This window comes from Pagrus major, chromosome 1, assembly GCF_040436345.1.
Source record: "Pagrus major chromosome 1, Pma_NU_1.0".
Classification (NCBI taxonomy): Eukaryota; Metazoa; Chordata; class Actinopteri; order Spariformes; family Sparidae; genus Pagrus; species Pagrus major.
This window is the reverse complement of record NC_133215.1, coordinates 9199238-9215714: the sequence shown is the minus strand read 5'-3', so window position 1 is coordinate 9215714 and position 16477 is coordinate 9199238. Positions and strand designations below refer to the sequence as shown.

The window sequence follows — 16477 nt, the reverse complement described above, 5'->3', positions numbered from 1 at the left end:
CCAAGGATGCGGATTGTGTTCGACCACAGGCTGGAGGCCTGGCAAGATGGATGGACGTTTCCAGCTGCAAGATACAGATGCCTCAGCTGGACTGCAAACTCTAACAACCACAGACGCCCCAATCTCTTCTTTTCTTTTACTCGAGTTATACGTTTTTAGATTTGATTCCTAATTCTCTGCAATTCCCCGAATATGAGTTTGTCCCATGACACTGTTCGGTTGTAACTTTCTTTATATTGAGGGATGGAATAAAATGCTATCTTCTTACATACCATGCCTTTAATTTGGATGAAGTCCAACACTGATGTTGGGTAAACTTGCAATTTTTCACTGATATCCCTAGTGGGTTCATAATTAAATCTGAGGACTTGTTTCTTTGAATTTATAACCTGCCAAATACCTCCAGGCAACACATCAGTTTGGATCAGGACTGGGTGGGTTGTTCTAAATATATCAAAAAACGTCATCCGCAAATAATGCCAGCTGCAGTTTCCCACGATGGTTGAAATCCTTTTCGTTGCGATGCTTGATGAATATGGCAAACAGGAAAAAAGAGACAGCACATCCCTCTCTGCATCCCTGTTGTCGAGTAAACGGGGCAGTAAGGTCCCCATTTACTTTAATTCTGGCTGTTGGTTTGTCAAATAACGTTTGAATCAATTTAAAGAAATCCGCATGAAATCCAAATTTATACAAACTTCATATAAAAATGACTGCATTGAATGCCTTTGGGCAGCGAGGCTGATCTCATTCTCTGTGACAGGTTGTATTATATGCTATGTTATCGGATGTTTGTCTCTGCTTAATAAAACCAGTTTGGTATGTGGATAATATCTGGCAGGCATTTTTCAAGCCCCGTTGCTGTAATAGATGTGAACACTCGATTATCTACATTCAGTAAACTTGTAGGTCTCAACTTATCACATTATTGTCTATTTTTGCCCTCCGTAGGAATAAGGGAAATGATTGCCTCTCTCCATGAGGGAAGATTTCTAGTTTTTGAAGTACCCAATTATAGACCCTCATTAACGAAGGTAACTTATCCCTCAGCACCTTGCACCATTCAGAGGTGAAGCCGTCCGTGCCAGGGGAGCTACCTGCCTTCAGTCTTGTAATAACCGGATTAATTTCTTCAAGTGTCACCTCAGCTTTAAGGATATTATTTTTGGTGTCTGTAAGATGGAGTGAGTGTAAAAAAAAGAAAAAAGTGTCTGAGTCATTGTCTTCCTGTTTTTGAGAATACATTTTTGATAGAATGACACCAGACACTGTTGAATCTTCTCAAGTTTATGTTCAATCTCCTTTGTCTCAGGGTGTTTTTATATTGTAGAGAACGCTGTCTGCTTGTTTTTTCTTGAATTTATAAGCTAATATAAAGGCTTTGTCACTGACTTCACAATTTTTCTGCTTGAGAAAAACTGCTTATTTTGTATTTACTGTGTGTGTATTAAATCAATGTAATTTTTTAACTCATTTAATTGCATGTTCAATATTTAGGTTCCACTCCCATAGCATTGGCGTCTCCACCTCTCCCATATAATTTAAATCCAAACAGGCTTAATTTCCTCCTCTAGTGCTTCTTTGATTTTTCGGCCTATTAAGTATACTTGAATTAAGCTTCTATAATGTATGTCTGGTTTTTCAGTTAAAATCAATATTAAGACAGAGGGGGCTATGATCTAAATATCAATATTTGCTATATCACAACAAACAAACATGTCTCTCTATATTACACATTAGAAAATAGTCGATTCATGTGTATAAAGAGTGGGGATGAGAAAAACGGCTCTAATCATGGCCTGCAGGATAGAAGTCCCTTCATACGTCAGTAATTACCATCTCCTACATAACAGTATTAATATTCCTTAATAGTTGCTTAGTTTGTCTGGTATTGGCCTTGATGAGTCCAGTTATCTTTCAGTACCACAGATTAAAATTCCTGAATTTCAAATATCAACCTTGTCACTATTTGGTGGGGCATGCACAAGGTAATCAGATTGCCTTCCAACTTTCCTTTCATCAGCATATACCTCCCTTCTCTCTTTCTTTTTCAAGTGTAAATGCATAAGTGATTAGACTGCTTTTTTTGCCACATTTATGTGACGATGAGTAGACATTTTTATACATCGATATTGCTCCTTTTGTGTGTTCGGTTTTATTCCAAAGGTTTTTTTTTTAATTGGATAATATTTCACCCCTTTTTAGTGGATTGTGCACCTCATCCTCATTAAATTAAGTCATTTTTATCCCTTCCACATTTAGTATTTTTCCCTTTTCAGTCCTGTTTTCTTATTTTTATGCACTGAAAACTTTCGCCATTCCTCCATTTTTAAGTTCTCATGAAATGGCTCAGAAGAGCTATTTGCTTCAGCATCAGTCCATCAATGATTTCTGCATAAGCAGGCAGCTAGGGAGGGACTTTTTGCAGTTATTGACTGACTCTTGAGGGCGTCATTAGTGCTAAATGTGCGTTATCCCACCCGACTATGGAGCTAGGGTTCAACTGACTCTGCCCAGACTGGCAGCTCCCAGTGACTGGGGAGAAATTACACAACCTTTGAAAGGATGGAGGCCAGTTTGACGACGGGGGATACAGTACCAAGGTGGTTTTGTTGGCAGGTTCAGCTCTTGGCACCCTGGAGCTGAATCAGCAAGTAGGACCACTTATTAGCCAACCGTGGCTCCATCTAGCAGCAGTTAGCGGTCACTTTAGCAACAAATCTACCGGTAAAAGTCCATCAGGAAACTCCATAAATCACCTTGGTACTGTAACTGGCCTCCATTGTTCTCGGGGGGGCTGCATACAGACCCCACTCAAAAGGTGTTCATCAGGGGCGTTAGCAGTAGCGTTAGTTAGCAGTTGCTTTAGCATGATCCAGTTTTACCCAAATCACTGAATAAAGTTCTAAAGCTGTGTTTTTGTTGAAGTTATTAAGTCGTGTTCGGTTTAGTATAAGCCCCCAACTTCAGGATGAGTCACCAACACTTTTCTATCATTTTCCAGTTACAGTTACAAACTTGAAAATACCAACAAAGCTACTTTTTTTCTGTTGCCATTGTTGGGCCTGAAACTGGTCTGTAGGTGAAATAAAAAGGCAACAAATATGTGATAAAAACACTTAAACATAAATTTTGCCTTCACAGGAACTTTAACAAAGGACTGTGATAAACATAGAAAGGAACAATCAACAAAGATGGTTTAAATTGCTGCCAAACCCCAGATCCCAACTATGACCTATAAAGCTGATTAAGTGTAGCTCTGAGGGAAAGCCTTTCTCGAAAAGGCAAAGTGCCCTTGCCGATGTTGTTGACACTTATGGAGTGAAGTCCTCTGTATGTTTCAACCTCCCTTGTTTGACACTCTCCACAAGTGTACTTGACACAAGTATGGATTGGCGACAATATACATATCTGTTACAAAGATTAACTGAAATGACCATAACCAGTTAGATGGAGTCACCACAGATAATTCAGGGATGCCACAGGTAAGTCTCACTCACCCCCTCTCAATCAGCAGCTCTTGCATCTTATAGAGCCTCCACGTCTTGACACAGCAAGTCATCATCCCTCCTCATTCTGTGACGACTATCTGCCAATCTATTCAATTTAGTCCCTATCAAGACTCTCGCCTTCAAAGACAGATGTTTTCAATTCCCAGTGGCAGTAAGACATCTGCTGCTTCGCATGCAGAATTGTATATTTTAAATACCCTCCCTTAGGTGGACCTTCAGTTTAGCTGGATACAGAGTTTGGGATCGGATATCTCCCTCGGTTGTTTCTTGGTCTTGGTATACTTACATTTTTTCTTTTACAGGACCGGTGAGTAGTCTGAATCCATGGAGATCCTTTTTCTCCCTGCGCTGTAGATTTTACAACACCTTTTGCCTATGGTGAGGGTTGACTAATCTCACAACGAGCGACCACGTGGGAGCATCCTCATCAGCCGGTCTCTGCTGGAGGGACCTGTGGGCTCGTTCCAGCTGAAGGAGGAAATCTGACGGTATAGCCAACAGCTCCCTCAAAAATGTGTCAGTCCACTGCACCATGTCCCCTGACTCTGAGCTTTCAGTGACAATGGAAATTCAGAAACTGTTCCTCCTTGTGCAATTCTCTTACTCTTAACATCTTTTCTGAAGTTGCAGCAGCCAGCAGGCAAGTAGAGCAGTGCATCCCACCTCCACCTGGTTAATCCGGCTCCCTGCATTGATCAGCCTTCCCCCATTTTCTCGATGGATTGGCCAGGGAGGTCATTGCCGTTTCATTGCCGCTAGCTTGCTCGTTGCTCTCCAGTCTCAAATTTCTGCTGCTACACTGTCCTCCTTTTTCAATCAGGGCTCGGCTAGTGTTAGCATTCACCCCTCTGAGTTTGCACTGTTGGAAGACATGCAAACTTTGTGTCTTTGTTTTTCCCGCTGTGGGACTTCGTTTTTGTTGCAATGACCCAATCTCACGCCACTCTTGGATCAATGATTTTAAAGAGGATAGAGCAATCGGGTTCGCTGCTTCACTGACAAACAGTAACCATATCAGTTGCCTGAACTGGAATGAGAGATTGACATTTCAAGTTACCTGCTTCAATTCATAAATACATCCTGGTGCTAAGCTCGACTTGCACTCTCACAGAAACTATGTCCCTCTCCCAGTAGTATTTATTTGTTGTGGAACAAAGCAATGTTTATTTTCCTAAATTTGTAACTTAATAGCCAGCAGAGTTTTGCGTCGAATAAACTGTGAGACTGATGTGAAAACATATTAGGGGATTTACAACTGAGGAGTGGGGGCGAGCGCCCCTCATGCTCGTGATGGCTATTAATTAAGACTTCAACTGTTTTAAAATCCAGCACTGATGAAGCCTGTGAGAGAGCTGAAAACACTCAATCATGATTTCCATTTTATCACTGTTGAATAGCAGTGGCACCGCGTTGTTTCGGTTGTGTCATATTTAAATAAAGAAATTACTGAACATTCAAGTAAAAGTATGTAGAATTGCAAAAAGCCATCACTTTAACCGGCAGCAAATTTGCAGATTCACCGTCTGAAACATTACACTATAAAATAATTTAGGTTGGTGGTCACGGCATACATTTGGTGGCAGCTGTTCAAAGGCCTCAAACATGGGATCTGTCCTTGATCCTACATTTCTGGGCAACGGTGGCTGGTCAGCATATGTTTTTTGATGTGTTGCTCATTGCTGTTAAAAACTGCACTTGGCAGGAGGAGACAGAGGCTTCAAGTGTTCCCACATCACCAGATGCCCTGTCTGGCTGAGACAGCACCTGTCGCCAGCGTGGAGGGGAGCATTTTACCTGGAGTAATACATTTTGGATGATTTGCGGATGTTTTGGGAATATTTTTGGCCACTGCATCTCGCTGCCTGGCAGAGTTCTCAACAAGATCATGGTGAAAAAAATGAATGTAAACTGACTACACGCTGACACGCTAAATCATGGAGTGATCGAGGTCCTATTCATGTGGAAATCAGCTATCATTTTATTTGATGATGCCTTAAAAACTTGACGACATTCATGGCAAGATGCATCTGAGCAGCTTTGCTTTCAGTCTGTTTTTAATATAGCACATTATCAGAAGCACAGAACCAGTTTTTTTTTTATGTTGGTCATACTTCGCAATAATCTATTAATATGTTATACGTTATGGGCATTTATTGGTATGCAAATGTGTTTTAAATTGGGAAACCAAGTACACATATTGCAGGCTTCTGGTTTTGTTTACATATTAATCAAATCAGTGTGTGTGTCTCCAAGGTAAGCGGCATACCCTCGAAAAATTGGTGCACTGGGGTGTGAGTATAAAAATCTACTTAAGTACCACTGTGCACCACTTAAATCAAGGCCTGGGCTTTATAAAAAATGCAGTTACTATCTAACAGATGTACTGGTTGATCTACAATTATATAATTAAAGCAATAATCATTTTTATATAGCCTATTTCAGTACACTGTGCTTCACAAAAAGATAAATAACACATAAAAAAATCAACAGCAGAATCAATAAAAGCAGAGTCTTTGCTCCAAGAAGTCTCCTAGGTGCTGTGTTTGTACAAATTGGAGACGAGAGACAGACCTTTGACTGAGGCGAAAACACCGTTACACCACAGTTACAGCTGTCTAAATGAGAAGAGATAAAAGCATGGATGACTTAAACCAAATCAATAATGGATAAAATAGCTTAACTTTGATAATATTACATTCTTTGAAGACGCAATCTTTAACAACACTTCAAAAAGATAGGGATTTACATCTAATCATTTTCTCATATCTTTGCATCTACCTGCAGATGTGCCCTTGAGTATTTATCTATGGGGGTGAAAAACTTATTTGCATGTACCCCATCAAAACACTTTATTTTATATCATATTTGCATTAAGCAGTAGCATTGCCGTCTTATCAGTGGCATGACAGTGATCGTGAGTGACAGGCTGACAGTAGGCAATGACAGACAGAAAAGAGCCACAAATGAATGGCAGCAAACCTTAGCGTGCTGGCCACAGTGTCTACAAGCATCTGTCTACAGGTCTCACGTACACCTGATACTGACATGTGTATGTAAATGCACATAGACCATATAGTTAAAATGCTATTGAATCGGCTATACCACATCTGGATGTGGTCACGCTGGCATTGTGATAGGATCTAAGCCAGGTATAAATGCGACCTGCAGAGTTAATCCACATTCTTAAGAGAGAAATCATCCCAACAATTTAAAAGGTTACCTACAGTGAGTCCACCCCTTCGTGCTATCTCAAGCAAACCCAGCATGAAAAGCTACAGATGACCTCTGATAAGCAAAAGCCACTCAGCTGCTTTGCTTCCCTGGAACACAGTGTTTGTTGACAACCAGAGTAATGCCCCTCCAGAGGAGGACCGAATTTATTTGTTTTGTGTCCTAAGTGAAATTAAGAATGAGGTTCATTGTTTTGCTGTCGAGTCGAGGGATGCACTTTATGCTGATTTCTTTTGGTTGGATGATTATGAAAAACTTGAGATGTGCTTCAGGAAGGGAACCTTTTACGTTGCAGATTTTCTTTGTCAAGCTTGGGAGAGAAGGCAGAATATCTTGTTGAAGACAGAGCTGCAAAATAACAGTTGACAGTTGATTTTTGAGTCTCATGCCCAATTCAGCAAACGCTTTGGGATGTAGGTCGGGTCGGCCGCCATCTGAAAGCCTCAGTAAGTACAAACATAAAAGAAAGTGATCCATCAATACAGTGCTGCAGGGACGACGTATATTTGTAGGCTAACCCCGAAGTTAGCATCACCCTGGTCCCCTCCACAAAAGGTCTATTTTGGATTATCGCAGAAAAAAAGCTTTGCAGCAAACAAAAGTTTATGATATAACATTTTCTTCAGCAGGATAATCACACAGAAGAACACCACTTTCATGATTTTTGAAGTGTAAATGTTATCACCAGAAGAAAAAAATCTAACAAATGTACTACACAGCGGTAACATGTCTTCACTGTCACCACCACCGAGCTTCCGACTACGCTACGCAGTACATACTTTAATATAATTTGATAAATCTACAAGTTGGAAAGTCAGCGTAAGAATAGTTTGTGTAACATTTTCATACGTGATGAAGTTTAATGTCCCCAACAACCTCTGTAGTCTCATTTAGCCACTTGTTAGCAACCACATTTTTAAAGACCTTTAAAAGCTTCAAAATCCACAAGTGGGGTATTAATATATAATTTTTCTGTCACAGAACAAAATGTGAAAATCTCTTAAGCTTGTGTTAACCACAGACCTAATTTTAGTTACTACAGTGAATATATATTTTTGAGCGTGACAAACACTCAGAACTGTGTCTTTGTATGAGTAGTTTTTGATCCATTGGGTACAATAACATTTGGAAAGTCTCTAACATGTATGCCCTATGAGCCCAAAACACATAGATGCATGAGGAAGTCTGCAGAGAGTTTTTCGGCATGTGCAGCCAGTAAGCAACAGTTTTTCTGGCTTCACAAGAATACATTTGACCAGGCCTACTTTACCTTGTGTCTCTGTCTTGAGATTTAATTCAAAAAGGAAATGGGTATTCTTTGATACATAATGATAATTGAAAATCACTTTAATCACTTGTGTTCAAGCAGTCAGCATGTTTTATGATGTCTAATTAAGCCCAGCGCTTCATGAGAAACTGTTTTTGAAAACACACTCACTCACACCCACACACAGTAGGGGTTTCTTTTCAACTAAAGTTACTTCACTGAACTGTCTGCCAACATTAAACATGCTCTCACTTATGAAACAAGTGTTACAAGCTTCTCCCCCTACATATAACCGTTTCAAAAGCAAACCTTCATTTGCTTGTGTCACTGTCTATATCATCACTCTTTAAAAAAGTTAAACAAGATTATTTAAAAAAAATGTAATTAAATGTGAATTTGAGGAAAAATAATATGGGGGAGATAATAAGGCCATTTTACTTCTGCTGAAGCTGACTGATTAAATTCCTTATGGACTTAACATCATTGGCACAGTTAGTGCTGACTTTCTTTTTCGTAATGTAGCTGCTAGCTTATCAAGAGAATTAAATATTCTTTTTATACCCTCTTTTGGAAACAGAATGATGGTGCTATAGTAGAATATAATCGTGAAGCACCACGGTGCCATTGTTTAAAAAAACGCCTGACTGTGCCTTATCTCCTCCGGTGATAGTGTCTGATTCATTGTAAAAATGTATTAATCACCATTGTGCCTTGACATATGTAATACGTGAAATTGAGTGCGATTTAGTGAGACCTCACTGACAATGATCCCCGTTGGAGACAAATAAAGGGGTGAAATATTACGGATACATTTATTCGAAAGATCTGTTCCTCGTAGCCCCGGAAAACTGAATCAAATTGGATTTAAAATGCTAAAGAATGTCTTAACTAGGACAGTGTTATATCAGTCTGAACCAAAATCTGGTGTCTGTAAAAGCATAAAATTGGAATATGGGTTTTGGGTGTTAAGTTGGCCAAAATGACAGGACCAGGCTGGCCGCACTTAGCCACCTCCTAAGCCTCTTTTTGAGCCTGGAAAAACCCCGAGACTGACAAAGTGAAAAAGGCATCATTTAAGGTAACTACTAAGCCTCCTAGGAAGCTGGAAATGATCTCACTCTCAAAGCCACATGTTGTGCTTAATACTAATCAAGCTAATTCAAAAGCCCACTATTCAAATAGACACAGTGGGGGGTTACAATCCAAAATGAAACATCCACCATCTTGAAAGCCTTAAGCTTTCAACTGAAAGATGAATGCTGACATCAAAGGGGAGCACATCTGTCTGCATCTTTTTTTCTAACAATGACCACTGACTGCCAATATTGAGGCTGCGTTATTGACTTCTGAAAAGGGAACAAAGAGGTTTTAATGGAGCATTATTTGATAATAATAATAAGGGTTCAAATCACTACTGTACTATGTAATGTTTTAACACCCAACTGTGCAGGTTCCTCTCAGCACTGTGGCATGTTTTAGCGTCTGTTTTGGTTCACTCTCTCCACTCTCATCATCATTGTTTCCAGCCCCGATGGGCAGCTTTTTTAATTGAGAAATATTGGGACTTTTATTCAGAAGGAAGCTAGAGGCACATCTCAAAATAAATGCTACTGTTGCTCCATGTCTGCTGGATGTGTAAATATGCTATTGTTTGCAACAACAACTTTATAAGGTGTTAATATGTCAATGTTGTGTTCACAGCTTGTTATGCTGTGAATTGGCCAAAAATCCAATTAATGTAGCTGTAAGAATACTTCATTTCCCACGATCCTTAACCTTAACTGAGCAATTTTAGTTGTTATTAGCGAACTTAATCAACTTCAGCTTTAAGCCTCACAAGTCAATATGCTTTGCTTCTCAAGTCAATAAAGGAAATGACCCATTGTTTTACCTCTTCACAGATATTTCTGGTCGATCTTTCCCCAAATTAGATACCTTTCACTTTGTACTGTCAGAATATCTATTGATGTTAAAATGTTGGCCACTCTTAAGATCTTACTACCTGCCAATACAGCTCAATAACAGTCAAAAATAACTTGACACCCCTTTAACCTTTATCTCACCAGCTATTAAACAAGTAATGTTATCAATAATAGCACTCTGCTAACAAAATGAAAAACAGTATAGGAGACTGTTTCTGTTAAAGGGACATGACTGCTATTCTGCAATGTATTACAAAAAAAAAATATAACAACATTAATTCCAACACCCTTGTACAGAATAAAGGTTTCATCAAACATCCAGCCTGTCTATCCACCTGTAACAGAGGCATTTGGGATGTGCAACTGTTTTGACTGATTAAAATAGAAAAATGAAAAGCTCTTTTTAATTCATACTCAAGATGTATAGGTGGCAATTTCTTGGTTACAGCTCTGTTATGCTTGTCATGCCTCTAAATCCACCCTGAAACCTCCTCTGAACTAGGATCAAGATTATCCTGATTTTCAGCATCAAAACAATCTGCCTTTGAGTCATGGAAAAACACAGATACAAGTTTTTAAGATTGATAAAAAAAAAAAGTAGGATTTTGTTTACCAAAACCAAATCCCAGCCAGAGCAACTACAGCTGCTATTTTTTAGGTTTGAAAGACCCCAATTTTCAGATTTATTCCAATCCGATTACTTAAATCCTATCAGTAAAGTCTTGAAAAACTGGGCTGGAACTGGATAAGGCTTATCTGGAATCTTGAGCAGACGGAAACATTTGAAAACCATTAAAGACACACTGATGCAGGTGTGTGTTAGCTACAGACATTTAGTCAGAAGCCCCTAGATTGTCAAACTGCTAACCGAGGCAGTGTTAGCTGAAATGTGATAGCTGCATGACTATGAGGCGGCAACCACCATTTTTAAAATCTGTATTAAACCAGCATCTTATGATTTCTTTTCTTCAATTAAATAGAGGGGAAGTTCACTGGTGATCAAAGAACAACTATGAATTCTTCTAGACATTTTTTAGCTGTACATGAAGAACACAAGATTTTCCATTAATCAAATTATGTAAAACACTGAATGCTTGTGTTTTACGGCATAAAATTGTCAATTTCCCTGATGTAGAGCATCATCAGACAACATAAACAACTACCATCTTTCTAAAAATATCAGTTCAAAAACCTGTATTAGTCAAACCCTACTTAATATCACTATGGCTCACTAACTCATTAAATGAGACCACCAACTGTGTTTTGATTAAATGATTAAACAGTGTACGTTCTTAAGAGGCTTTTGGGTTATTAACTTATGTCTGAGACTGCACTATCACACATCAATATAGAGAAGATCAGCGGGGGTCAAATGACTCATTATCATATGTCACTCAGTCCTTTTCACTGGTAATTGCTAGGAACAGAAAAATGAAAACACTCATTTTCATCCTCTCGTGCCTCATGTGCGCGGCATTTGACCTGTGATTGTATGTACAAAACCCGCATCTATGAAGGCAGGGCATCAGGTTTTACGTTCTCCAAACAGCGGGCAAGAAAAATGTTAGATTTATTAGCCACTAAGAGTCAAAATAATCAAATTTTGGTGGTGGATGTTGTCAGGACCAGATTATGTGATGCATTGTAGTGCAGGTTCAGTCGCAGGTTAAACTGACATAAAAGAAAGCAATCACTCAGAAGATGACAGCTAAAGTTATGCCAACCTTGGTGGCTGCACATGGCTTGGCTGTTAACGTTCTCAGGAGAACAACACCTCCATGAACCTTGTTTTCAAACATGCAGTTTGTCAACTTCAGTGGATTGTGAGCCCCAACCCAAAAATACTGTGCGGATAAGGGGATTATTTGCTGTAGCTCTTATCTCAGGATATGTCAATACCTCCTTCAGGACAAATAATGCTACAATGCAGGGCAGTAAGGTGCATATTCCACCCACAGGTTCTTTGGTTTTTCTCTTTTTTTAAGCGCCCTTATAATTATTCCTCATAAGCTCTCGGATGCAATTTTGTGTGTGTACTCCTACTTAAAATCTTCCAGATGTTAATGAAGAAAGGAATAGAGAACAAGGGGAGGGTATCAGGATTCTTTGCGGTTCTTCTACAATGTTTTATTCTTGTACTTCTAGTGCCATAAAATCACCTAAATGATACCAGAGCAATATTCCTATGGCTCAGTAATAATGTGTTATGATCAAACAGCCAGTTTAAACATAAAGCTATTTTGCTGATGAGCCTTTGTCGCAGCTAATGCACGATAATAAAGGCAATATTTTCAGTAAAAGTACTGGTTCAACAGAGGTAAAAACTCTATGTATCTTTCATGAAAATGAAAGAGTCTTCTGCATGAATGCTCTCTGAACCTTTCCCCACTTGCAGGCATATGTAGATTTTGGGCTAATTTTGGGCTCCAGCTCTAAAAATGTCTTGTACACTACCAAAAACCAAAACACTGAGGACAGGATGACACATACGAGTCTGATTACTCACTTTTTACAGCCTTATACCTTCAAATAACCTCTACTGAATACCCTCTTTTAAAACCTATTTTACAAGAAAATTGTATACAGGAGAACGATTTGAGACAAAGACATCTTTTTGGATCTTTGTTACCCGCAGCGGTTACAGGAACTCAATGTTTGTGTGAATATCACCAGTTCCACTTAGGTGCCATCAAAATAATCTCAAGAGGGCCATCCTGTTCAAAGCAGCACGATAACATGTTGAGAGCAGCACATTTAATGTGAGGGATTAAATAGATTTAACTGCAGAGAAACAGAACGACACAGTCTTACTTTGGGCTACACTGACAAGCTGCTCGAGACAATGAATTCTGAACTACAGTACCTGCTTTGCCAACAAAAGAGATGGTTCAGTGAACAGCTCAGTCAGATGCATCTCGACACATAATTTCAACACTATGTCATGCTGGAACCGAAATGGGACTCCGAATATGGTATGCATCGCATCACTGAGAATTTTTCATTTTTACGATTTGGCTGTTTGGCTTTGATTCAGTAGTTGCTTAATAGCAAACTGCGAGAGATGAAAATACAATGCCCAGCTGAGCAGGAAACAATCTCTGGAGTGACAACAACAAAAAGAAAGTGAATATAAAAGTAGGCCTACTTTAAAATACCGTTAAGGTTTTAGAGGTGTTATGACATCACACCCAGAATTCATTGCAGCTTTGCACAAGATATTTATATTAATGAAGATAGCAACAGCTCTCGACATTCACTGCTCCGCACTCTATTGCGTTTGTGCCCTACAGAGTTGATCTCCTTTTGTGTCATCTCACTATTCAAGAAAATAGGCTACTGCTGAGCACATCCTCAGTCTCTCTCCCCAGCTCTCTACAACACCACCACCAGCCTGGTATGGAGTGAATGATAATTTGCCCTAAATGATCATGATAAATCTGCACACATGGACCCACACATGAAATCAGGGGCAGCGCTCTGCCACCAGGAATGATTAGCGTGAGGGAGAATTATGGGAATTAGGGTCTTATATTCTATCATGTCACACTGCTATACTCAGATATGTCAGACTCTTATGGTTAACCCCCCATGTAACATCTGTGTGTGTTTGTGTGTGTGTGCGCGTGCGTGCGTGCGTGTGTGTGTGTGTGGCTTCCATGTCCCTGAGAGGAGGAGAAGGCACTTCGTGTGTCAGACTTGGCACGGGAAGCGGGAGGAAAAACGGAAGAAAATGTGTTTCTACAACGTGACTGCATTCAAAGCCTGAAAACTGTAATTTGAGATATGAATTCATTACACGGCCTCTCATCAGCAGCCGTGGATAATGTGATGCAACAGCGCCGCTTAGCGTCGCACGGCGCCCGGCCTGAGCCGCTCTGACGGAGGGTCTCTCCGCCTGCTCGCCGTCCCCCCACCACCCCCACCCCCACCCCCACCCCCGGCAGCGTCCGCTTACCTTCGGTGTCACAACGCGTGGCTGCTGCGGGTTTGCGGTCGCGGAGGTTTTGCGCCTTCTTCTTCGGAGTCCGTGCGATGAATGTTGAGTTTTGCTGCCGTGGTGCGAGGGCCCGTGCAGGCAGCCACCATGACCTGTCCGCTTACTGGCATTTTGGTTCCTTCTCACAGCGTCAGTGAAACCAGAGGAAAAGTGTTCAAACTTGATCTGGAAAACAAGGAAATACAAAAAAAAACAAACGCTGCTGCTTATTGCGTTGCAGACTTGTTGAATTGGACTGTGCTCTGTATCAGGACGCTGCTGCCTGTGTTCACGAGCCGTGAACATGGTCACACCGTGTCGTTATAGTCATGACTCATGAAGCGTTTAACAGTTTGAATATCAGCTCACACCGAGTGTGTGTTTGTGCGTTTCTGCGCAGTTGCGCGTGCGTTATGTTAGTCTATATGTGTGTTTGTGCACGCGTCCGCGCGCGTGTGCCTCTTTTGGGGATGCTGAGACGCGGGGCTTATTGGATGAAAAGCTTGCGTGACGAAAACACAAGTTCAATTCAAAAAGGTGAAATGGTGCACGGTGAGAAAGGCAAAATAGTACTCTCTCTCTCTCTCTCTCTGTGTGTGTGTGTGTGTGTGTGTGTGTGTGTCAGAAAGAGAGAGAGAGAGCGTTAAAAACAGCCTGTGGCTCCTCAGCCAATATTCCCCTCACGCTCCTCTCTCCGGTGCCGGGCTCGTCTATGTAGGGCATGCAGCAGGTTGTGTGTCGGAGGACTCGGGCTCGGACGAACGGAGGAGCGGAGAGAGGAGCTCAAAGCAGCCACCACCACCACCACCCTGCCTCTGCTCCACTTTGAGAAGGAGAGAGGAGTGAGTGTGCGGCAAGATATTAAAACCCCGACAATTGCTGCTCGATTTTTCCAGAGAGGAGAGAGTTACTTCAAAAAACCCATACTAATTAAGCCACCGTAACGTACCCCATTCCCGTGACACATCTCTCCAGGCGGCCAGGTGGAGATGACATTGCAGCCTGTTACTCCATTCGGGTGCCCTCGGCAGGAGTGGGAATCACATACGACTCTCCCTTCTGATTAATCCATCAATTTCTCCTCCATCCAGTCCCCCCCCCCCAAAAAAAACCCACCACACGGATAAATCCACCTCTCCTCCCCGCTGGTTGGTAGGTAGTATTCCTTTCGGTTAAGATGTCAAAGCGTCCTTTCAGCGGCGGAGACTGGGGGGAAAAAGCGGGTAAGAATTAAAAAAAAAAAAAAAAAAAAGCCGTTGATGTGCGGGGATCAGTTAGACTAGAATCCAGAATCAGCGTTGGTTTGGGATCTCCAGCGGCAGCCCCGCGCGTTCCGCAGTGAGGGCTCGTGGACAGGTCCGCGCGCCTCCTCCTCCTCCTCTCCTGTCCTCCTCCTCCTCCTCCTCGCACCGCTCGCGGATTCTTGGAGACTGAAGGGGGGATTCCGTCACAAATAACATCAAACACACACACATATCCCACACACACACACGCGCGCACACACACTCTCTCTCTCTCTCTCCCTCTCTCTCTCTTCCTCTCTCTCTCTTTTCTCACTCACCCTGCCCCTCACGCGCTCTCCCGCAAAAACAAACACCCGAAACAATCAGGAACAAGTTTTCTTTTCTTTTTTTTAAGAAAAAAACGGGTCGAGTTATTTTTGGTCGCTTCTCACGCCGCACGACAAGAGGTGATGCTCCGGCAGCCGGCAGAGGAATAAGGAAATGTTCTCCGGCAGTCTCTTTACCCCGCAGCTCGGCCGCCCACGCTTCGCTGGCTGAAGGTACTTACACATCAGCCTAGTTAATTAAACATATGGGCAACGGGCCTGAATGAGCGAGGGGAGAGGTGGTGGTGGTGGTGGTGGGGAGGTGGGGAGGACTTGGGTGACTTCATCTCCCCATTATAAAATATCAAGAAGGTGTGTGGTGAGTTAAGAGGACGCGCGCTCGGGAGATTTCGCCATGTCTGCCCCCCCTCCTTCCCTCCTTCCTTCCTTCCTTCAAAAAAAAAAAAAAAAAAGAGCGACTCCAACTTCGCAGCTCGTTAAAACTGAGCTGTCTCTCTCGGGGTTTTCAGTCTCTCCTCGCGTGTCCTCTCCAAAAAATGAAGACGCAAGAGAGGTATGGCGCACACCACCATCACCACCATCACCATCACCATCACTCGTCGCTTATGCCATCACCTGGTGCCACCTCACCAAACGAAACCGCGCGCGTTCGTTCGTGCAAGCGTCTCTGTCTCCTTCTCGCTCCGTGTGTGTGTGTGTGTGTGTATGTGTGTGTGCGTGTGTGTGTGCTGTGACGACTGTCTCGGCGTCAAACAAGTCGCCGCGCCGCTCCTGAGCGCGCCCTCTGCGCACAGATAAAAACATTTCAATATCCGCTCAACTGTTGTAACCTGATCTAGCCGGTCCCCGCGCAGACAGCCCCTCTTTTCCCCGAAATTAAAATACGGATCTCTTCGAATTAACCCGGCGCAACGTTTATTGCTGATATGTGTCGTGTGCTCCCTCGTCAGCGGAGCCGGAGTTTGTTTAAAAAGCTTTGCGTGAGATAAGGGGGGGAAA

The 16477-nt window shown here is 41.8% G+C and overlaps 1 protein-coding gene across 1 annotated transcript in view; it reads right to left on the bottom strand.

The window, feature by feature from the left end:
- Window positions 1-14875, bottom strand: part of grin2ab (glutamate receptor, ionotropic, N-methyl D-aspartate 2A, b) — a 106407-nt gene extending 91532 nt beyond the window's left edge. Inside the window, exons 1-2 of the mRNA XM_073470264.1 lie at window positions 14858-14875; window positions 13888-14094 (exon numbers count right to left, since the gene is read on the bottom strand). Of these exons, the coding sequence (XP_073326365.1) occupies window positions 13888-14094; window positions 14858-14875 (225 nt within the window). The remainder of the gene's footprint in view (window positions 1-13887; window positions 14095-14857) is intronic.
- Between the last annotated feature and the right edge of the window lie 1602 nt (window positions 14876-16477).